General features: G+C 38.4%; 1 protein-coding gene across 3 annotated transcripts in view; it reads left to right on the top strand.

The window, feature by feature from the left end:
* Window positions 1-23,595, top strand: part of ARHGAP32 (Rho GTPase activating protein 32) — a 168,781-nt gene that overhangs the window by 134,277 nt on the left and 10,909 nt on the right. For all 3 annotated transcript variants that reach the window (XM_065881482.1, XM_065881481.1, XM_065881483.1), the window contains 7 exons: window positions 2,800-2,902; window positions 10,798-10,942; window positions 11,393-11,475; window positions 18,943-19,050; window positions 19,661-19,806; window positions 20,421-20,616; window positions 22,168-22,313. In XM_065881482.1, coding sequence (XP_065737554.1) covers window positions 2,800-2,902; window positions 10,798-10,942; window positions 11,393-11,475; window positions 18,943-19,050; window positions 19,661-19,806; window positions 20,421-20,616; window positions 22,168-22,313 — 927 coding nt within the window. The remainder of the gene's footprint in view (window positions 1-2,799; window positions 2,903-10,797; window positions 10,943-11,392; window positions 11,476-18,942; window positions 19,051-19,660; window positions 19,807-20,420; window positions 20,617-22,167; window positions 22,314-23,595) is intronic.

The following is a 23,595-nucleotide window of genomic DNA, read 5'->3' on the forward strand; positions in this document are numbered from 1 at the left end:
ATGATTAAAAAGTACTAAAAATATTAAATGAGTGATTTAGAAGTGTATTATTTGGAGAGTGTGGGAATAATTCTTAAAGTTACATCACCTTTGGGCTTCCCTGGTGGCGCAGCAGTTGAGAGTCCGCCTGCCGATGCAGGGGACATGGGTTCGTGTCCTGGTCCGGGAAGATCCCACATGCCACGGAGCGGCTGGGCCCGTGAGCCATGGCCACTGGGCCTGCGCGTCCGGAGCCTGTGCTCCGCAACGGGAGAGGCCACAACAGTGAGAGGCCCACGTACTGAAAAAAAAAAAAAAAAAAAAAAAGTTATATCACCTTTTGGAAGAACCATTTTGGAGGTTTCTAATGTTATGTTTTGACTGGGTTATTATTTAATGTGCACTTGGCTGGTTGGTTAGATGATTTGAGGGGAAAAGGTAGTTAATAAAATGCCTTTTTGTACTAGGATTTCTTCTAATAATATATTGGGTTCTCATATTACTTTCTTATGTTAGTGAAAAAAAGAATTCAGATCTTTTCTCTTTTTATCTTCCTATACTGTTCTTCAGTTTCTACTCTCTGTTTTTCAAAATGAAAGTTTATGCTCTTCTCTTTCATTTTGCTACTAATTTTAATTATATGTCTCATTAGTCTCTCTTAAAATCCGAAGTAATAGCAATGTTCAGTTATATAGTTTTATTTATGAAGTTCTATGATGTGATTGTTTTTTGGACATTCAGTCCTTTTACTTAGGGAACATAAAGTGTAAAGAAACAGTTCAGATGTTTTCCATGAAGTATGATGTCTGTAGAGGCTTAGCTGTATAATCAGGGAAAGACCTCTAATTCCCCATATTTTCAAGTTTCCCTACTTGTTTGGGAGAACATAAGCAAGTATGAATATAATATCACATGGTTGTAAGAATCCCAGGGAAGTTATCTATACTTTTTGACAGATGGTACGTTATTTTTATCAGGTTTTTTTCTTTTCTTTTTTTTTTGGAGTATAATTGCTTTACAATGTTGTGCTGTACAGTGAAGTGAATCAGCTATATGTATACCTATATCCCCTCCCTCTTGGACCTCCTTCCCACCCGCCCCATCCCACCCATCTAGGTCATCACAGAGCACTGAGCTGAGCTCCCTGTGCTATACAGCAGGTTCCCACTAGCTATCTGTTTTACACATGGTAGTGTATTTATATCAAATCTAATCTCCCAATTTGTCCTACCCTCCTCTTCCCTCTCTGTGTCCACATGTCCATTCTCTACATTTGTGTCTCTATTCCTGCCCTGAAATTAGGTTCATTTGTACCATTTTTCTAGATTCCACGTATATGCATTAATATACGATATTTGTTTTTCTCTTTCTGACTTACTTCACTCTGTATGACAGGCTCTAGGTCCATCCACATCTCTACAAATGACCCAATTTTGTTCCTTTTTATGGCTGAGTAATATTCCCTTGTATACATGTACCACATCTTCTTTATCCATTCATCTGTCGTTGGACATTTAGGTTGTTTCCATGTCCTGGCTATTGTAAATAGTGCTGCAGTGAACATTGGGGTACATGTGCCCTTTTGAATTATGGTTTTCTCAGGGTATATGCCCAGTAGTGGTATTGCTGGGTCGTATGGTAATTCTATTTTTAGTTTTTTAAGGAACCTCCATACTGTTCTCCCTAGTGGCTATATAAATTTACATTCCCACCAACAGTGCAAAAGGGTTGCCTTTTCTCCACACTCTCTCCCGTATTTATTGTTTGTAGATATTTTGATGATGGCCATTCTGACCGGTGTGAGGTGATACCTCATAGTAGTTTTGATTTGCATTTGTCTAATAATTAGTGATGTTGAGCATCTTTTCATGTGCCTCTTGGCCATCTGTATGTCTTCTTTGGTGAAATGTCTGTTTAGGTCTTCTGCCCATTTTTTTTTTTTTTTTTTTGGCGGTACGTGGGCCTCTCACTGTTGTGGCCTCTCCCGTTGCGGAGCACAGGCTCCGGACTCGCAGGCCCAGCGGCCATGGCTCACGGGCCCAGCCGCTCCGCGGCATGTGGGATCTTCCCGGACCAGGGCATGAACCCATGTCCCCTGCATCGGCAGGCGGACTCTCAACCACTGTGCCACCAGGGAAGCCCATCTGCCCATTTTTTAATTGGTTGGTTTGTTTTTTTGGTATTGAGCTCCGTGAGCTGTTTGTGTATTTTGGAGATTATTCCATCGTTCGTTGCTTGATTTGCAAATATTTTCTCCCATTCTGAGGGTTGTCTTTTCATCCTCTTTATGGTTTCCTTTGCTGTGCAAAAGGTTTTAAGTTTAGTTGGGTCCCATTTGTTTATTTTTGTTTTTATTTTCATTACTCTAGGAGGTGGGTCAAAAAAGATCTTGTTTTGATTTATGTCAAAGAGTTCTTCCTATGTTTTCCTCTAAGAGTTTGATAGTGTCTGGCCTTACATTTAGGTCTTTAATCCATGTTGAGTTGATTTTTGTGTATGGTGTTAGGTAGTGTTCTAATTTCATTCTTTTACATGTAGCTGTCCAGTTTTCCCGGCTCCACATATTGAAGAGGCTGTCTTTTCTCCATTGTATTTTCTTGCCTCCTTTGTCATAAATTAGGTGACCATATGTGACCACTTATCTAGCATAGATGTGAAATTAATTAAATATGCCCTTGTCAGTTTTTGTAGTAGATTAATCTCCACCCCTTAAAACTTTAATTGTGCCAATTTCATTTTGCTAAGACATTCTCATTTTTTGTGACTTTGTTTCCACTGAATACTCTCAATTTAACCCATGTCTTCAAAAATTCTCTCTAGTGCCCCAGGTTCTTCAAAGCTGTACAGCGTTCATTGAGAGATATGGCATTGTGGATGGAATATATCGTCTCTCTGGCGTTGCCTCCAATATCCAGAGACTACGGTAAAACCTCATATGGCATTTTCTTTTTCGTTCTTACTGTAATTCATTAAAATGAAACTGTTTCAAAATTCAGTCACATATAGTGATAACCGTAATTTTCCGTAAGATAGTTTAGATAAAGTAGGAAATAATATCCATATTGTTCTCTGTGTATATTTCCCTAAATTCCATCTCTTCATTTGTAGTATCAGAAAACCACGTCCCTTAATCTCTTCAGTACTTGTATTTTCTCTTTGCAATATTTGAAGATTTTTAAAAATTGAATTTGAACCTATGATAACCATGAGAGATGATAATTTACATTATAATAGAATTATTCTTTAGTTAATTACAATTGATGAGAGCGAACTTTCTAATCTCCTTTCACCTGGGCTTTGTAGTATATGTTCAAGTGTGCATTTATTACATTTTGCACATCCTCTCCCATTATAGTCTCAGAGACGAGAATAGTGGTATCCTTTACACCAGCAGTAGAATTTTTAATTTTTGCTTAATCTCTTAGATTCTAGTCTATTCTTAACATGTTATTATCCTTTATTGTTCACTGTGGTGCATGATAATTGCCATTATTCTACAGCATTTTAATGTTCTGATTTGACCACGGAGTTCATCTCTATTTTCAGGAATACATGTTTGGAAAATAACTGAAATTGATTCTTTTCTTTATTTTTAATAGATCTTTATTGGAGTATAATTGCTTCACAATACCATGTTAGTTTCTGTTGCATAACAAAGCGAATCAGCCATATGCAGACACAGGTCCCAATATCCCCTCCTTCTTGAGCCTCCCTTCCATCCTCCCTATCCCAGCCCTCTAGGTCATCACAGAGCACCAAGCCGATCTCCCTGTGCTATGCTGCTGCTTCCCACCAGCCAACGGTTTTACATTTGGTAGTGTATATATGTCGATGCTATTCTCACTTTGCCCCGGCTTCCCCCTCCCACCCCATGTCCTCAGGCCCATTCTCTATGTCTACCTCTTTATTCCTGCCCTGCAACTAGGTTCATCAGTACCTTTTTTTTTAAGATTCCATATATATGAGTTAGCATATGGTATTTGTTTTTCTCTTTCTGACCTACTTCACTCTGTATGACAGACTTTAGGTCCATCCTCATGTCTGCAAACAACCCAATTTCGTTCCTTTTTATGGCTGAATAATATTCCATTGTATATATGTGCCACATCTTCTTTATCCATTCATCTGTCATTGGGCATTTAGGTTGTTTCCATGTCCTGGATATTGTAAATAGTACTGCAGTAAACATTGTGGTACATGTCTCTTTTTGAATTACGGTTTTCTCAGGGTATGTGCCCAGTAGTGGGATTGCTGGGTCATATGGTAGTTCTATTTTTAGTTTAGTTTTTTTAAATAAATAAATAAATTTATTTATTTATTTACTTATGGCTGTGTTGGGGCTTCATTGCTGCACGCGGGCTTTCTCTAGTTGTGACAAGCAGGGACTGCTCTATTGTGGTGTGTGGGCTTCTCATTGCAGTGGCTTCTCTTGTTGCAGAGCATGGGCTCTAGGCATGCAGCCTTCAGTAGTTCTGGCACACGGGCTTAATCATTCTGCCTCATGGGCTCCAGAGTGCAGGCTCAGTAGTTGTGGTGCACAGGCTTAGTTGCTCCATGGCATGTTGGATCTTCCTGGACTAGGGCTTGAACCTGTGTCCCCTGCATTGGCAGGCGGATTCTTAACCCCTGCACCACCAGGGAAGTCCTATTTTTAGTTTTTTAAGGACCCTCCATACTGTTTCCCATAGTGGTTGTATCAATTTACATTCCTGCCAACAGTGCAGAAGGGTTCCCTTTTTACCACACCCTTTCCAGCATTAAGTTGTTTCTAGATTTTTTGATACTGGCCATTCTGACCAGTTTGAGGTGATACCTCATTGTAGTTTTGATATGCATTTCTCTAACAATTAGTGATGTTGAGCATCTTTTCATGTGCCTCCCAGCCATCCATATGTCCTCCTTGGTGAAATGTATACCTAGGTCTTCCACATGTTTTTTAACTGGATTGTCTGTGTTATTGATATTGAGCTCCATGAGCTGTTTGTATATTTTGGAGATTAATCCTTTGTTGTTTCATTTGCAAATATTTTCTCCAATTCTGAGGGTTGTCTTTTTGTCTTGTTTACGGTTTCCTTTGCTGTGCAAAAGCTTTTAAGTTTCATTAGGTCCCATTCGTTTATTTTTGTTTTTATTTCCATTACTCTAGGAGGTGGGTCAAAAAAGATCTTGCTGTAGTTTACGTCAAAGAGTGTTTTCCTCTAAGAGGTTTATAGTGTTTGGTCTTACATTTAAGTATTTAATCTATTTTGAGTTTATTTTTGTGTGTGGTATTAGGTAGTGTTCTAATTTTATTCTTTTACATGTAGCTGTCCAGTTTTCCCAGCACCACTTATTGAAGAGGCTGTCTTTTCTCCGTTGTATGTTCTTGCCTCCTTTGTCATAAATTAGGTGACCATACGTGCATGCGTTTATCTCTGGCTTTCTATCCTGTACCATTGATCTATATTTCTGTTTTTGTGCCAGTACCATACTGTCTTGATTACTGCAGCTTTGTGGTATAGTTTGAAGTCAGGGAGCCTGATTCCTCCAACTCTGTTTTTCTTTCTCAAGATTGCTTTGGCTATTTGGGGTCTTTTGTGTTTCCATACAAATTGTAAAATTTTTTGTTCTAGTTCTGTGAAAGATGCCATTGGTAATTTGATAGGGATTGCATTGAATCTGTAGATTGCTTTGGGTAGTATAGTCATTTTCACAAATATTGATCCTTCCAATCCAAGAACATGGTATATTTCTCCACCTGTTTATGTCATCTTTGATTTCTTTCATCAGTGTTTTATAGTTTTCTGAGTAGAAGTCTTTTGCCTCCTTAGGCAGGTTTATTCCTAGGTATTTTATTCTTTATGTTGCAATGGTAGATGGGTGTGTTTCCTTCATTTCTCTTTCTGATTTTTCGTTGTTGGTGCATAGGAATGCCAGAGATTTCTGTGCATTAATTTTGTATCCTGCAACCTTACCAAATTCATTGATTAGTTCTAATAGTTTTCTGGTGGCATCTTTAGGATTTTCTATGTATAGTATCATGTCATCGCAAACTGACAGTTTTACTTCTTCTTTTCCAATTTGTACTCCCTTTATTTCTTTTTCTTCTCTGATTGCTGTGACTAGGACTTCCAAAACTATGTTGAATAAGCATGGTGAAAGTGGACATCCTTGTCTTGTTCCTGATCTTAGTGGAAATGCTTTCAGTTTTTCACCATTGAGTATGATGCTTGCTGTGGGTTTGTCATAAATGGCCTTTGTTATGTTGAGGTAGGTTCCCTCTATGCCCATTTTCTGGAGACTTTTTATCATAAATGGGTGTTGAATTTTGTCAGAAGCCTTTTCTGCATCTATTGAGATGATCACATGGTTTTTATTCCTTAATTTGTTGATGTGGTGTTTCACATTGATTTGCGTATATTGAAGAATCCTTGCATCCCTGGCATAAACCCCACTTGATCATGGTGTATGATCCTTTTAATGTGCTGTTGGATTCTGTTTGCTATTATTTTGTTGAGGATTTTTGCATCTATGTTCATCAGGGATATTGGTCTATAATTTTCTTTCTCTGTGATATCTTTTTCCGCTTTTGGTATCAGGGTGTTGGTGACCTCATAGAATGAATTTGGGAGTGTTTCTCCCTCTGCAGTTTTTGGGAAGAGTTTGAGAAGGATCGGTGTTAGCTCTTCTCTAAATGTTTGATAGAATTTGCCTGTGAAGCCATCTGCTCCTGGACTTTTGTTTGTTGGAAGATTTTTAACTATGCTTTCAATTTCATTATTTTTGATAGGTCTGTTTATATATTCTAAATCTTCCTGGTTCAGTCTTCGAAAATTGTACCTTTCCAAGAATTTGTCCATTTCTTTGTGGTTGTCCATTTTATTGACATGCAGTTGTTTGTAGTATTCTCTTATAATCCTTTGTATTTCTGCTGTGTCAGTTGTGATTTCTCCTTTTTCATTTCTAATTTTATTGTTTTGCCTCCTCTTCCTTTTTTTATTGATGAGTCAGGCTAAGGGTTTATCAGTTTTGTTTATCTTCTTAAAGAACCAGCTTTTAGTTTTCGGTTTTTTTTTTTTTTTGCGGTACGCGGGCCTCTCACTGTTGTGGCCTCTCCCACTGTGGAGCACAGGCTCCGGATGCGCAGGCTCAGCAGCCATGGCTCACAGGCCCAGCCGCTCCACGGCATGTGGGATCTTCCCGGACCGGGGCACGAACCCGTGTCCCCTGCGTCGGCAGGCGGACTCTCAACCACTGTGCCACCAGTGAAGCCCTCAGCTTTTAGTTTTATTGATCTTTGCTTTTGTTTTTTCATTTCTCTTTCATTTATTTCTGCTCTGATCTTGTTGATTTCTTTCCTTCTACTGACTTTGGGTTTTCTTGTTCTTGCTTCTCTAGTTGTTTTAAGTGCAGGGTTAGATTGTTTGAGATTTTTCTTCTTGAGGTGAGATTGAATTGCTATAAACTTCCCTCTTAGAACTGCTTTTGCTGTGTCCCATAGGTTTTGGGTTGGCATGTTTTCATTGTCATGTGTTTCTATGTATTTTTTTATTTCTTCTTTGATTTCTTCAGTGATCTCTTGGTTATTTAGTAGCACAGTGTTTAGCCTCTGTGTATTTGTGTGTTTTACAGTTTCTTTCCTGTATTGATTTCCGATCTCATAGCGCTGTGGTCAGAAAAGATGCTTGATATGATTTCAGTTTTCTTAAATTCTCCGAGGCTTCATTTGTGACCCAAGATGTGATCTATCCTGGAGAATGTTCTGTGTGCACTGGAGAAGAAAGTGTATTCTGCCACTTTTGGATGGAATGTTCTATAAATATCAGTTAAATCTCTCTGATCTAGTGTGTCATTTACAGCTTGTGTTTCCTTATTTATTTTCTGTTTGGATGATCTGTCTATTGGTGTAAGTGGGGTGTTAAAGTCCCCTACTATTATTGTGTTACTGTCGTTTTCTCCTTTCATGGTTGTTAGCATTTGCCTTATGTATTGAGGTGCTCCTATGTTGGGTGCATAAACATTTATAATTGTTATATCTTCTTCTTGGATTGATCCTTTGATCATTATGTATTGTCCTTCCTTATATCTTGTAACATTCTTTATTTTAAAGTCTATTTTGTCTGAGATGAGAATTGCTACTCCAGCTTTCTTTTGATTTCCATTTGCATGGAATATCTTTTTTCATCCCCTCTATCTCAAGTCTGTATGTGTCCCTAGGTCTGAAGTGGGTCTCTTGTAGACAGCATATGTATGAGTCTTGTTTTGGTATCCATTCAGCCAGTCTGTGTCTTTGGGTTGGGGCATTTAACCTATTTACATTCAAGGTTATTTTCAATATGTATGTTCCTGTTACCATTTTCTTAATTGTTTTTGGGTTTGTTTTGTGGGTCTTTTTCTTCTCTTGTGTTTCCCGCCTAGAGAAGTTCCTTTAGCATTTGTTGTAAAGCTGGTTTGGTGGTGTGAATTCTCTTAGCTTTTGCTCGTTTGAAAAGCTTTTGACTCCTCCATCGAATCTGAATGAGATCCTTGCTGGGTAGAGTAATCTTGGTTGTAGGTTTTTCTCTTTCATCACTTTAAGTATATCCTGCCACTCCCTTCTGGCTTGCAGGGTTTCTGCTGAAAAATCAGCTGATAACCTTACGGGGGTTCCTTTGTATGTTATTTTTTGTTTTTCCTTTGCTGCTTTTAATATTTTTTCTTTGAATTTAATTTTTGTTAGTTTGATTAAGATGTGTCTTGGTGTGTTTTTCCTAGGGTTTATCCTGTATGGGACTCTCTGTGCTTCCTGGACTTGGGTGACTCTTTCCTTTCCCATGTTAGGGAAGTTTTCAACTATAATCTCTTCAAATATTTTCTCAGACCCTTTGTTTTTCTCTTTTTCTTCTGGGACCCCTATAATTCGAATGTTGGTGCATTTAGTGTTGTCCCAGAGGTCTCTGAGATTGTCTTCAGTTCTTTTCATTCTTTTTTCTTTATTCTGCTCCTTGGCAGTTATTTCCACTGTTTTGTTTTCCAGCTCACTTATTCGTTCTTCTGCCTCAGTTACTCTGTTATTGATTCCTTCTAGTGTATTTTTCATTTGTTATTGTGCTGTTCATCTGTTTGTTTGTTCTTTAGTTCTTCTAGATCTTTGTTAAACATTTCTTGTATTTTCTCAATCTGTGCCTCCATTCTATTTCCAAGATTCTGGATCATCTTTACTATCATTATTCTGAATTCTTTTTCAGGTGGATTGCCTATTTCCTCTTCATTTATTTGGTCTTGTAGGTTTTTACCTTGCTCGTTCATCTGTGATGTAGTTTTTTGCTTTCTCATTTTTTAAAAAAAATTTTTTTATGAGTGGGCTTGTATTTCTGCCTTACTGGTTGTTTGGCCTGAGGCTTCCAACATGGGAGTTTGTAGGCTGTTGGGTAGAGCTGGGTCTTGGTGCTGAGGTGAGGAACTCCATGAAACCTCACTCCGATGAATATTCCCTGGGGTCTGAGGTTCTGTGTTAGTCCAGTGGTTCAGACTCAGAGCTCCCACCACAGGAGCTTTGGCCCAACCCCCGGCTCATGAACCAAGATCCCGCAAGACATGTGGGGTGGCAAAAAAAAAAAAATAACAAAGTAAAAAATAAAATTAGGAAACTAACAGATATGTTAGAAAGGATATTAAAAAAATATAGATGAATCAACATCCAGAAGACACCTCAGTACCACAATAGTGAAAAAAGAGGAGGAGGGAAAAGGAAAAAAAAGTGTTTAAACGGGAGAAAAGGCCTTGGCTGTGGAGGACAGGGCCTAAGGAAGGGCAAGGTTTGGGTGGTGGGCGGGGCCTATGTTTAGGACCCAGAGGGCTGGAAAAGGCCCTGGGGGCTGTGGGGGCGGGGCCATTAGTGGGTGAGGCAGTTGCGCTCCTCTCCTCTCTTGCTCTTCCGGTCTGGGAGGCTCCCTCCCTGCCTGCCTTTCGGCCGCCCTCAGGGGCGCCGATCCTGTCTGGCCTTTACTTCTCCTCCCGCCTCAGTCCCCCTGCGTCCTACTCGTTCACTTGGGGGTTCCTCCTGTCTCCTTGGGGTCAGAGCCCCCCACCAGCAGCCGGCAGGTGCCCTAGTTGTGGGGAGATGCTAACTCTGTGTCTTCCCACACCGCCATCTTGACTCCGCCTCCTCAAATTGAGTCTTTGATTGGACGCAGCAGATCTCATATTCAGATTGTCCACGTACGTTAATCCTCTAGGTTCATAAGTGGTCTCCTGTCTGTAGATTAATATTAGTTAACCTCCTCAGCGTGAGCTTCATCTGCCTTAGTGTTCTGAGCACAATTTTTTATTTCACTCACTTTAATGCTGCACATTTTGCTTTCTTTTAAAATTTGGTGTTGGCTGGGAATTGCTTTATATTGTTTCTGGCTTCCTTATCCCTCATCCATAAAGCATTCCTGAACTGTACTTCTTGTACCTGAGGAATTTCTGCACATAGTCATACATGGACCAGCTGCCGTTCAACTCTAGTTTTCAGAATTGCCAAAACATTGGGTATTTAAACCATTAGGAATTAGAAGTCCTGTTTTCAGATCTCTGTGGTAAGAGCTGCTCTTTCACACATATTTCAGAGATTTCTGTCCATTTTAATATTATAGCTATTCCCTTAATTTCCATTTAGAAAAACACTTGTTTCATGATCAGACATTTGATTACTACTGAAGTCCAAATATAACTTCTATGAAATATAGTCATTTGAAGAAAATATTAACTCACTGAGGTAGAGGTTAATACTTTGGACCTTTCCTTTCTGTTTTAAAGTCATATTTGCTTTTCTTTCAAAAAAATAGTTTTGTTGTCTCTCATCTATCTTTTTAGCCATGAATTTGACTCTGAACATGTTCCCGACCTGACAAAAGAACCCTACGTTCAAGACATCCATTCCGTGGGATCCCTGTGTAAGCTGTATTTCCGAGAGCTCCCAAACCCTTTGCTCACCTACCAGCTGTATGAGAAGTTTTCTGTGAGTACAAGTCACTTTTAGGTCAAGTTCTGTTTGGAGTTTTCCTGTGGTTTTGTTCAAAATGTGTGAAGATTGGTTTGGTCTTATGAGATAGTTGTATGAGGAAGAGGGGTCCTTTAACGAAAATAAAAACACTGTACTGCTAGCTGGTCCACCGTCTTCACTGTTTTCACGTTTTCACTCTTTCGGTTTCTGACTTTGAGCCACTAATCTTATAACCCTCGATACTGGTTATCATAAAGTTTTAAAAATATTATCTTTTAATAGATTTCAGTGTCCATATAGTGTGGAAACAAAGTTTACTTCCTTGAATACTGCGTTGTTTTTCCTCGTAGTTCAGCATCAAAGAGTAAAGTCAATTAATCTCAAAGTGAAACTGAACTGTAAATGAAGAGCTTTCATTTTTACCAACAAAGCCTAATAGTTTATTTTGCATTGTGGCTGTTCTAGGATGCTGTTTCAGCAGCAACAGATGAAGAAAGGCTGATAAAAATTCATGATGTCATCCAGCAGCTCCCCCCTCCACACTACAGGTAAACCACATGTAAAATAACAGCCAAAAGTAGAAGTCGGTTGTGTAAAAGTGGGTTCTGGGGCTTCTGTTTAAATTTACTTGGAGTTCTAACTATTTAAACTTCTGTTTTTCCATACATTTGTATTTATTTGTCTTTGTATTCTCAGGGTCTGGCACAGTGCTTGGCATCCAGTAGGCACTTAACAAATGTTGTATGAATGAATGAACAAATGGATGGTTGACTGGGTCTGTTTGTTCGTATGTTTTTTGAGACACTGAGAAATTGCTGAAGGTCGTGGGTGTATGAGCACAGGTGTGAATACTTCGTGAATTGCTTTGCTTAAATCCAAAATATTGACGCAGTGCTGGGTGCCTGTTTACTTGTTTACCCAGAAGATGACCCTTAAGGAATCTTCACTTTTTTAAATTCCTTTTTTCTTTTTGCTATTTTATATGGGTGATTTCCATTGCTTTGTCTTCTAGCTCGCTAATCCATCCTTCTGCTTCATCCAGCCTGCTCTTGAATCCCTCTAGTATATTTTTTAGTTAGATTATTTTATTTTTCAGCTCTGTAACTTCTGTTTGGAACTTCCTTGTATTTTTCTCTTTGTTGAAGATCTCTGTGTTCATCCATTCTTTTCTCTAGTTTAATGAACATCTTTATGACCATTACTTTGAACTCTTTATCTCTGTTCCATTAGCATCTTTTTCTGAGGTTTTGTCTTACTCTTTTATTTGGAATATAATCCTTTTTCCCTTCGTTTTGCCTGACCCTCTGTGTTTGTTTCTACGTATTAGTTGAAACAGCTGTCTCCTCCAGTTTTGAAGGAGTGGCTGCTGAGAGATTGGGGGGGGGGGTCTGTTGTCTCTGCAGTGCCCTGGGGGTGATAGCCTGACAACATCTGTCTGTCCAATTATTTCAGTGCTCTGGGGCTCAGAAACGCAAGGCATTCAGGGGGTTGCTCACACCTTCCAGATCTGGCAGAGATGGGGTCAGAGCTCAGGGAGGAGGGAGCTCCATGTTTGTCATATCCCTCCCACTTGTGGGCCACCTGCCATGGGTGGGGGTAACTGGCACGACTGCATCTTTCCCCTCCTCTCCATCCCAGTGGGGCTTTCCCACCCCGCTTTTTTGTCCTTTCTGTAGAAGAGCTGCTCTGCCAGCCTTTAGGCCTTTTGTGGAGAGAGTCATCCTATGGGTATCTAGTTATAGCTTTGGTGTGTCCGTGCGAGGAGGTAAGCTCGGGATCTTCCTGCACCACCATTTTGAGCCCTCTCTTTTGTTGCTGCTTTTTAAAACCCAATTTAATTTGTATGTTAGCTTTGACTCTCAGAGATACTTTTGCTATGTCTGAGAAGACAGAATAAAATGGAGGATGACTGCCGCTTAGTGAGAGAAAGAAAATGGCATAAATTACGGATTGATTATAGTGTACAAAGAAGCAAAAAGATAAAATTTTAAAATTTCAGTTATTGACAAGAAATCAAATTCAGTAGATTTTTTTAATTCACAAATTAAGTAATTTTGTGCTGATCTTTTGAAGATGACATTGTTCATATATATATTTTTTAAATTGGCACTAAATCAACATGAAAGTTTTCAATCAACATTAAAAATCAACACCTTTTTTAGTCAACTCTGTAGCTGTAAATGCCTGGCAGTCGAGTCAGGAGGTAACTCGGCATTGGCTTGTCCTGTTACTGTGGCCTTTCTTAGGAGGAATGTGAGAACTTTGAGGAGGTCTTAAGGACCCACTGAAGAGTGAAAAAAAACCTCAAAAGAACTTCTGTGAAGCAAGCTTAAGAAATTTAGGTGTTTAGCCCTGAAAAAGAAGGTTGAGAAGACAAATCTGATCAACACAGTTATTAAAAAATATTTTTAAGGGGGACCAGGACTTTCTTTAACTTACCAGAAAAAGAAACCTAGCGCAATAGGTTGAGAATATTGGTTTTCGTAGATAGACCCAAGTTTGAATTTCCAGCTTCATCACTTACTAGCTGTGTGGCCTCTCCAAGCATCAATCTCCATATATGTGAAAATACTAACAATACTAACAGTGCCTTCTGAAGAGGATGCCTTTTAATGTAATGAGATCAAATGTGTGAATGAGTCTGGCCTTTAATATTTTTTTTAGTATAAAGCGTAGAAAGACAGATGATTAGATTTAAGCCGAGGCTTCTTTATAGTTTTACATGAGGTACTACGTGAATATCTTTTCTCTCTAAATTAAAATGGTCAATATAACTTATGTACATAGTTTTAAAAAGTCAAACGCTTATGCAAAGCTGGCAGCAAAAAACCAGCAGTCCTGGGGCTTTCCTGATGGCGCAGTGGTTAAGAATCCACCTACCAATGCAGGGGACACGGGTTCGAGCCCTGGTCCAGGAAGATCCCACATGCCACGGAGCAGCTAAGCCCGTGCACCACAACTACTGAGCCTGCGCTCTAGAGCCCGCAAGCTACAACTACTGAGCCCTCATGCCACAACTGCTGAAGCCTGCACACGGTAGAGCCCGTGCTCCACAACAAGAGAAGCCACTGCAACGAGGAGCCCGCGCGCTGCGACAAAGAGTAGCTCCCGCTCGCCGCAACTAGCGAAAGCCCATGCACAGCAATGAAGACCCAATGCAGCCAAAAATAAATTAAATAAATAAATAAATAATAAGCGGCAGTCTCCTCTCCCTGTTCTAATTTCTCTTACCCAGAAGTTACTATTCTCAACTCTTACTTCTAGAGTTTACTCCCCTGTTTCTAAATAGCATGCTTATGTTTTTATTTCCTGATTTTTCATTTTTAGGTATAATTATTCGCCTTCATTTTGTGGTAAATGAGAGTGTAGCTGTAACTCCCCATCCCCAATAGCACACAAACACACGGCCCCTTCTCTCCTCTTCCTAGTCTGGTTGTATCAGCATTTGGTGTGCAGCCAGAGTTTATTTTCTACGTTGTTGTAACTACTTGTTATTCACAGCTGCATCTAATAGTATACTAGGATTTTATTTCCCTTTTGGGATAACTGTGTTTTCTTGGAGTGATGGCCTGTTTTTGGTTTGCTGAGTATCTGTTTATTGCTAGTCTGTCCCCTGTCTCTCTCACAGAACTGTGGATGTTCTCTTAGTTGTATTTAAACATATCAAGCAACCTTTTAAAAGAAGTTTTTCCCCATGAAAACACCCCTCCTGGTGCCTTCCGTCGCACTGCTCTGTCCGGGTTGATTGCTCCCTGGATCTCCATGCAGCTCCAGCCCTTCACCTTCCTCCTGGGAATTCCCTCCATAACTTTCTTCACGAGTTAGATCCCTTCTCTTCTGGATCTCTGGCTGTCACCTTCCATGTTTTACTCCCTGCTTTCCTAGTGTACATCTTCAGTAGCTCTGTGAGAAAAGGTGTATGGGAGGTAAATGTTTTGAGACTTTGATATGAAAATGCTCTTATTCTCCTCAATATTTGACTGATAGTTGGCTATAGAATTTTAGTCTGTAAATAGTATTTTCCCATAATTTTGATGGTATTACACTATTTGGCATCTAAGCAAAAACGCTGCAGCAAAGTCTGACGCGAGAGTGCTACTTTTTTATATGATCTGTTTTGTATTGTGTATATCCTTTCTGGATGTTTTTAAATTTAGAACATACCTAGTGGTCCATTTCCTTAGTGACTCATCTTGGATTGGGTTCTTTTTCATTCTTTGCTCTGGGCACTCACTGGGCTTTTTTGGAAACTTCTGAGACGTTTTCTTATATTATTTCCTTGATGGTTCTCATTGCAATGTAAACCTCATCCCTGTTCTTCTTTATTCTCTTTCTGGAATTGTTTTAACTCTTGAACTAACTCTTTTAGTTTCTCACCTTCTCTTTGTCAGTTTCCACATATGGGTTTCCTCCAGTCCATCTCATGATTAAAAAAAAAAAATTACTTCTGAGAACTAACTGCCCACCTTCCCTTCCTCCCTCATTCTTGTTTGTCTGAATATTTCTCCTTTATAGCATCCTCTTCTATTCTTATTTCATGGATATATCTCTTCCCTCTGTGAGAATATTATTGATAATTACAGGTTTGGTTTGGTTTTAAATTGTTCTCTGCTCATCACGGTACTTGTTTCTTCCTCATTTGGCGGCTCATCTTTATCAAGACTTTGCAGAGCATCCCACTGAGGTTTCGTAGAAATCTTTCTAAAATTTTGTTTTATAAATGTTGATGGCATTTAACTTAACTATGAATGAAAATAACCTTGCATAAACAGTCATAGAAATACTTAACATTGGCTTTAGGTAAGCTTGTAATTCAGATGATATTAGTCGAAGTGTTCAGTATGTTAGCCAAAGAAACTTATTGTGCCTTGGACATTAATCATCAGTACGTTTTACAGAGGGAAGTGAGAGTGTTATTGGTTAATCTTGTGGGTGAATTAAGAGAACATCATTAAGAAGAGTAGGAAGAAACCCTATCATATATCATACAGAGAGAGAGTATATATGTGTGTATATAAAGAGAGAAAGAGTATGTATGTATATATCATATGTATACATATATGTGTATATTATATACATATATATATTTCTCATATAGTGAAGTACAATTCGTTTTATTTATATTCCTTATATATTTATTCCCTGCAGTGTAGTACATTTATATCACCTACTATATATAATTTCTATATATTATTATTATTCTATTATATAGAAATTATAGAAATTATAGTGTAGGGCTTCTGGAGCCAATGGCCTGTGTTAGCTGTCTGACCTTGTGACCTTGGGCAAGTTCCTTTGCCTCTCTGGGCTCAGTTTCCTTGTTTGTAAGAGAGAGATAATAGTACTTTTCTCATAGGATTGTTACGAATATTAAAAGGAAAGCACTCAGAACAAGGCCTGTTAAATAATTACTATTTATATGAGTTAATAACCATTATTATTATCATTGTTATTGTCTGCTGTGTATCTTTATGTTTTTACTTTGTTGTGTATTTTATCTCTACAAACACACGTACACAGAAACAAATGTGTGTGTGAATATATATACCTAAAAATATGCTCACACACATACATATATATTTCCTACTATATTGATACATATAACTTTTTTACTATATTATGCTTTTCTACTCTACTGTTATTTATTTTCTTCTACCAAAGTATATATTCTTCTTTATTATATAGATATTTCTTAATAATACATAGGTATTTCCCCAGGAAATTACATGTATAGCTCCCTTGCTGTCTATTTAATCTTCCCTCTTGAACATTATATACCTTTCCTGTTATATATTATATATTGTACAAATATCCTTCTATATGTTTTTTATATTTACTGTATTGCCTATTCTAGATATAACCCCTCTAAAGTTTAAGCTCCCTGAGGTCACGAATCCTGTCTTATCACGGTATTCTCAGAATAGAAACCTTGCACGTAGTAAATGTGCGGTTCATTGCATATGCATTTTACGTATTTTGTACACTATATATTTTATAGATTGCTGATATATGTCTGTGTATATGGAATACGTATATCCTAATATTATCCTCTTTTCTCCTGATGTGCATTATTTACCTACCATGATGCCCACCTGCTTCATACATATTACTCACTGTATACATATTTCCTCCTTGGCATCTATCTCCTCTGTAATGTGTTTTTATATTCTAGTTTCTTCTATGTAAGTTGTGTATCTTGTACTTCATATATCTCTTTTGATTCAGACTTTCTAAGATTTTAACGTTCACATTTTCTAATTCCTTAATTGTTCTTGAAAAACGTGATTCTTAATAGTGTTCGTTCATGTGAATGAGCCGTATGTTATATAAACCTTTCCCCTAATTTGCCTATTTAATCTGTTTGTATGGTGGGAGTTTTTCTCCAGTTTTGAACACTGCTATGAGGACCATCCATTTACCTGAATCTTTTGGGGAATCAGGGTTATTTTTTTGGATAAAAATCTGGGAATTCTTGGAAATCAAAAGATCTTAAAAGTTTCTTCCCAACATAAAGCAGTTTTCAACTTGTATTCCATAAGGTATATGCAGTTTATACTCTGCTAAATACGAAATGCTCACTTCATGGCACTCTGACTAAAATTCCCCCTTAGGTTTTAAAAAATCTTTACAATTAGATGTAAAGATTTACACTTAGATGTAAATCTTTACAATTAGGTGTGTGAATAAAATGGTGTCTTTTGTTTTAATTTGCATTTCTTTTAAAATACATTTCTGAAGTGCTTTAATCTTTACCTTCTTTCTTCTACTCCTCCGACTCCAAATAATAAAATTTTACATTGTGTTCTAAATACATTTCTCAAGCTTCCTGTCTCTACATTGTCTCCAGGCCAGCCTCACTTCTGTCTGTGTGTCTTTCCTTATTTAACTTGTACAGAAGAGGGATCAAAAATTACCCCTTTTTTTTTTGCCAGCTAGAGTAGATACTCAATGCTATTGATGAGCACAGACTTTGGAGCCAAGCTGACCTGGATTTGATTCCAGCACCGCTTGTCTCTGTAACCTGGGCCAACATTGGCTCTCTCACCCATAAAATGGGGGATGGTAACACTGTGCTTGTGGGGTCTGTTGTGAGAATCTGGTGAGATCCCCTGTAGAGGCTTCTTGAACAGTGCCTTGAGCTGTTATCTTCCTTTTCTCAAATTCATGTCAGGCTCGTCTGAATCTTGAAGCCTTATATGTTGACCACAATTTAATTTCAAATAATAGTCTTAAACTTCTGTCTCCTGTTCGTTGTCTTTAATACCTCTGTGTTTATCTGACTTGACTTACATTTAAGCTGATCATGCTTTATTTCCCAAAATACTCTGCCCTACTGTTTAATCTCTCTATATATAAAAAATTATTTAAATAAATCACACTTAGAATGTATAAGATAAACCAGGATATTAGGATTTGAAGTAGGCTTTCTATCCCAAGAGCATGTTATTTGTTCAAATATTTTCCCTCTTGGGTACCTACTGGAATTTTTCTTTCAACTCTTTTTAGACTTGTGAAATGTTTTCTTTTACAGAAGAAAAGTTTAAATTCCTTCCTGTTAGCATGTCTGCTGCAAGTAGAATAGCATAACTTCTTGATAGTATTTGTTTAGAAACTAAATTTTGTGGAGGATTCACTTCACTGGTGTCCCTGAAACTAAATTTCTAACAGGCAGGAGCAAATATTCCTAAAGATTTCTTTAAAACTAAGGCTGTTTCGTTTTCTGAGCCATTTCTCTCAGAAGCTTTCATTTCTTACTGCATCTGCCTTAGACTTTTTGTCTTAGTATTCTGTAGATGTAATTATCATATATAAAATGTAGAGTCCGTAATATTCTGACAGCTCTGTAGTAGTAATAATATTCGAACGTAATAGGCAGCAAAAAAATTTGCTGGGGTTTTTATGGTTTCTTTTTCCATTTTGCCACTGAAAACTTACAAGTTAATTAGTAGAGCTTTTATGCTGTATACTGATACCTGGTGTTTCTTTTTGTTAATATGTTGTATTTCATTTTCCAGAACGCTGGAGTTCCTAATGAGACACTTGTCTCTTCTAGCTGACTATTGTTCCATCACAAATATGCATGCAAAAAACCTAGCAATTGTTTGGGCTCCAAACCTGCTAAGGTAAGTTGCATTTGACTTATGACCTGAAGCAGAAGCAGAGTGACTTTAAATAAAAGTAATTCATCAGTGTTCCTTAAGGATAATTTTTTTAAATTAATTAATTTATTTATTTTTGGCTGCATTGGGTCTTTGTTGCTGCGCGTGAGCTTTCTCTAGTTGCGGCCAGCGGGGGGCTACTCTTGGTTGCAGTGCGCAGGCTTCTCATTGCGGTGGCTTCTCTTGTTGTGGAGCACGGGGGCGTGTGGGCTCAGTAGTTGTGGCTCGAGGGCTTTAGAGTGCAGGCTCAGTAGTTGTGGCACATGGGCTTTGTTGCTCCGCGGCATGTGGAATCTTCCTGGACCAGGGCTTGAACCCGTGTCCCCTACATTGCCAGGCGGATTCTTAACCACTGTGCCACCAAGGAAGTCCAAGGATAATTTTTAAAAGTAAAACTAATATGTTGTTTTTATGAGCATCTTTCTAAAACAGGCAATCGGGGTTTAGCCAAGGCACTGTAAAAGTATGCTTTCTTCCTCTGGTTTGTCTGTGATTTACACATAAAGCGAAAAGTAATGCTCTTTAAGACTGCTGTTTTGGGGACCCTGTGATGGTAATGTTGTTTACCCCACAGATCAAAACAGATAGAATCGGCCTGCTTCAGTGGGACAGCAGCTTTCATGGAAGTGAGAATTCAGTCTGTCGTTGTTGAGTTCATCCTCAATCATGTTGACGTCCTTTTCAGTGGGAAGATCAGCGCGGTCATTCAGGAAGGGGCAGGTATGGCTCTAACAGATGTTGTTCACTACCAGGAACATGTATTAAAACCTCTACCAGATTGGGAAACTGCATTTCTTATCTCAATTTAATAAATCTGTCTTAGTAGAAAGCAGCTAATTTATATCTGTTCCCCAAAATGCACAATATAACAGTTAGTTTGTATGTTTTTAGTGATTACTAAGTATTAGACCTATCACGATCTAAGTTCAGGGCCCATAAAAAATGTATCATGTCACCTATTATTGATGTATATAAAGGTGTAATATAGAGCAGCAGAAGTAAAATTCCTTCCAAAACTAAAAATACATGACTGATACTAGGCCTTGCCTAGAATCTTTTAAGAAAAGAAAATAGTTAAATTACTTAAGGAATTTTATATTTATCACTGTTAATAACCTGGTATGTAATCTTCTATTCCTCACTTAGTATAAGGCTGTATTACTTTTACCATTTAAAAAACTTAATGAAGAAAATGTAAAACAACACAGAAAGGGAGATAGATGGATGGACAGATAAGCAGATTGTTATATACACCCACAGATATTTATATCTCCCCCCCCCCCCACCGTGTCATGAAGTTTGACTCTCTTCATTGCTTTTTTTTCTTTCCAAAGCTTCTCTATCAAGACCCAAGTCCCTGCTGGTTTCATCTCCATCCACCAAACTGCTGACACTGGAGGAGGCCCAGGCACGAACACAGGCTCAGGTCAATTCTCCAATTGTGACTGAAAACAAATATATCGAAGTAGGAGAAGGACCTGCTGCACTTCAGGGAAAATTTCACACCATAATTGAGTTCCCACCTGAAAGGTAAAATTCATTTAGTCCTCCTCAAAAATGTGCATTTCATGGCTATTTGTAATTTTCTTTTCTTTTACTTTTGCATTTTAGTATTACTATATTGATTCTGTGCCAGTCCCAGAAAAACCTGTTCCTTCGACTCCGGATGTTACCTCATAGGGGCTGATGTGAAGGATTCTCGAAAAGCATTACAACATCATGTCATTGTTGGAAAGGAGAGGAAAGTCTGCTGTACAGGGAATATTGTTAGGAAAATGATACATTTCCTCTATGTAGGGTGTCATTTTCTCTCTGAAATATGTTGTTGAGAAATTTGGTTAGAAATAAACACTGCGACAGTTTATTCAAAAAACAGTGAATGGATGATGGCGTGACATGGGTTCCCACTGAGTTCACAGTAGACCAGTGCTCCTCACAGCGCATCTCCCAACTGGCGGATCATTCTTGGCCAGCCCCAACACCAGACCCACTGCACCAGAACTCTGGGCTGGGGTCCCGCAGTCAGTCTTTTATCAGACCTTCCAGGTGGTTCTGATGTGTGACAAAGTTTGAGAACCGCTACTGTTCACTCTCTCAGTGTCCTTTCCAGCTCCTATTCTCTGTTTCTCTAAAGAAATGGTAATAACATGGTTTTTATATCTTCTTTACTAAGTTACTGTGGGAAGACTAATGTATGTGAGTTAATTTTGACCTCGGGTTACTGCTTTGGCTATTACATAGGAATGTGAGAACTTCAACTCCATGGGTTTGGATAGTACTAATGAAAGTTGAGAACTTATTTCCGCATGTTAGTATACTTCTCTAAATTCCTTTCATTTCCCTTGACAATAGTAAGTTAGAACATCTTTGTCATTCTAAGTTTATCTTCAGTTTCTTGAATTTACATGATACCTCTGTAATTTTCTCAAAAACCTCTTTATAGAATAGTAATCAAGAGTGTCGATGTTGGGATACAGATAGACCTGGGTTCCAACTCTGACTGCATTATTTACTAATTTTACAACATTAAGGAAGTCACTTCAACTCCTTAGGGTCATAATTTCCTCAGTTGTAAAGTGAGAATAATAATACCTCATATGGTTTTATATAACTTAAATGAGATACTACATATACAGTTAGCATAGTGCCTGGCATTCAATATATGTTAGTTATTTTTCTTAATACCTTTCTTTTTTGGCTTAATTCTCTTTCCTCACAGCTAAAATCATTTTCTTCAACTCTGTTTTATTTTTGGAGTTTTAATATTTTCTATTCCCAAATATGTCTTATTCTCACTTATTTCATGGATTGTGAGGTTAGATCCAAATATGAAAATCTGTATAGAAGTTATCTCTGTGAAACTGGTGACTGCTATTAAAATTCATGGATTTAATTTTCATTTCCTGCTTCATGTAGCTGCACAGCTCAGCCGCACTGAGTAGAGTGAGCTCTGTGGAAGGTGGAGGTTTACTGTGTCAGCTGGGCCTCTCCAGGCTGCTTGCTTCTTTCCATCATTTATTCATTGTCCATAAGTAAAGGTAGCCCCTTGGGTATCTTTATACAGATTATTTTCTCTCATAGGAGGAGGCCTCAAAATAAAATGAAAAAGTCTCCTGTGGGCAGCTGGCGTTCCTTTTTCAACCTGGGGAAATCATCATCTGTTTCTAAACGAAAGTTGCAACGTAATGAGAGTGAGCCTTCAGAGATGAAAGCCATGGCTCTGAAAGGTCAGTGCGTCACACCTTCCCTTCTCTCTGCGCTGTGGGAGCAGTTTGCCTGCAGGGCCACGCTTCCCAGCCTGTCATGCGGCTCTTCTCTAACTCAGACACAAACTCACCACATTGTTATAACAGGCTTCAACAGGATACGTCCTAGTTGTGTTGTTACACGTGAATTGTCTTCTTTTACCAGTGTTTTATCCCCAAATACATATTATATATGTGTGTAGAAGTTCCCAATTCCTTTGGAAACTATATAGATAATATGTAGTGTAAATGTGTTTAAAAATTCACAATATATTTGTGATGTAGTTTGTATATTGTTGGTAATAAAAAATAACTGCTGTGGTATTTAAACTTACTAGTCTACATATTTATAGATTTTAAAAATGACAAAATCATATTTCGACATGCCTCTAAGAGTTTATAAGTCTTATAACCAAAGAAGGTATCTTTTTACCAGATATTCATTGATGAGAGTATCTTATTGGATAGATAAATCTATTACTGTGTTGTTGAAAGTACTGCCCTTTTAAAAATCATTTAAATGTACTGATGTTAACAGGTTCTGAATCTAGGAAGGAAAGTAGTGCTTACTTCTTGGGTAATGTTAGAAATACAACATTCAGTTCATTTAATTCATCATTCATTCAGTTTGCAATCATGTACTAAGCAAGTGCTAGATATTTTGATTCTATCAGCTTCTGCAGATAGAAAGAAAATTAAGACACCGCCCCTGCCTTCCATGTCTTATGTGGGACATCATATGTGTAAGAAAATAAATTTCATCCAGAATCATAGCTATTGAAATAGAGACTTATGTGAGGTATTTATGGCAAGAATTGTCAGTTCATGTGGGGAGAGGAAAGAGAACCTTGACTTGGGTTCTGAAGGATAAGTAGGGATTCACCTGATCAACAAGGGACTGAGAAAGGTATTTCAGGAAGTGGGAGCAGAGTGTGTGCTGGTGTGTGGAACAGGGAGCCATGACGAAGGTGGCTGGTGGGATGGTACACAAAGAGGTTCCAGTTCTTAGGGGCCCGGGAAGCTTGCTGGAGTTTTGGTTTTGTCCTGCATTCCTTGTGGCGGGGGGGTCATTGAATGGCTTTGTTACGGAGTCCAAGCCCGCTCTGCTTGCTGCACGACAGCGGGCCAGTAAATCAGAGACGGGGTATTGAGGCAAGGAATACGGCCGCAGACCGAGAAGATGGCAGACTAAAGTCTCAAAATAACCATCTCATCGGGGGTTTGGATGCCAGCTTCTTTTATGTATAGCACAGAGAGGGGGAGG

The sequence above is a fragment of the Phocoena phocoena genome, chromosome 8 (assembly GCF_963924675.1).
Source record: "Phocoena phocoena chromosome 8, mPhoPho1.1, whole genome shotgun sequence".
Classification (NCBI taxonomy): Eukaryota; Metazoa; Chordata; class Mammalia; order Artiodactyla; family Phocoenidae; genus Phocoena; species Phocoena phocoena.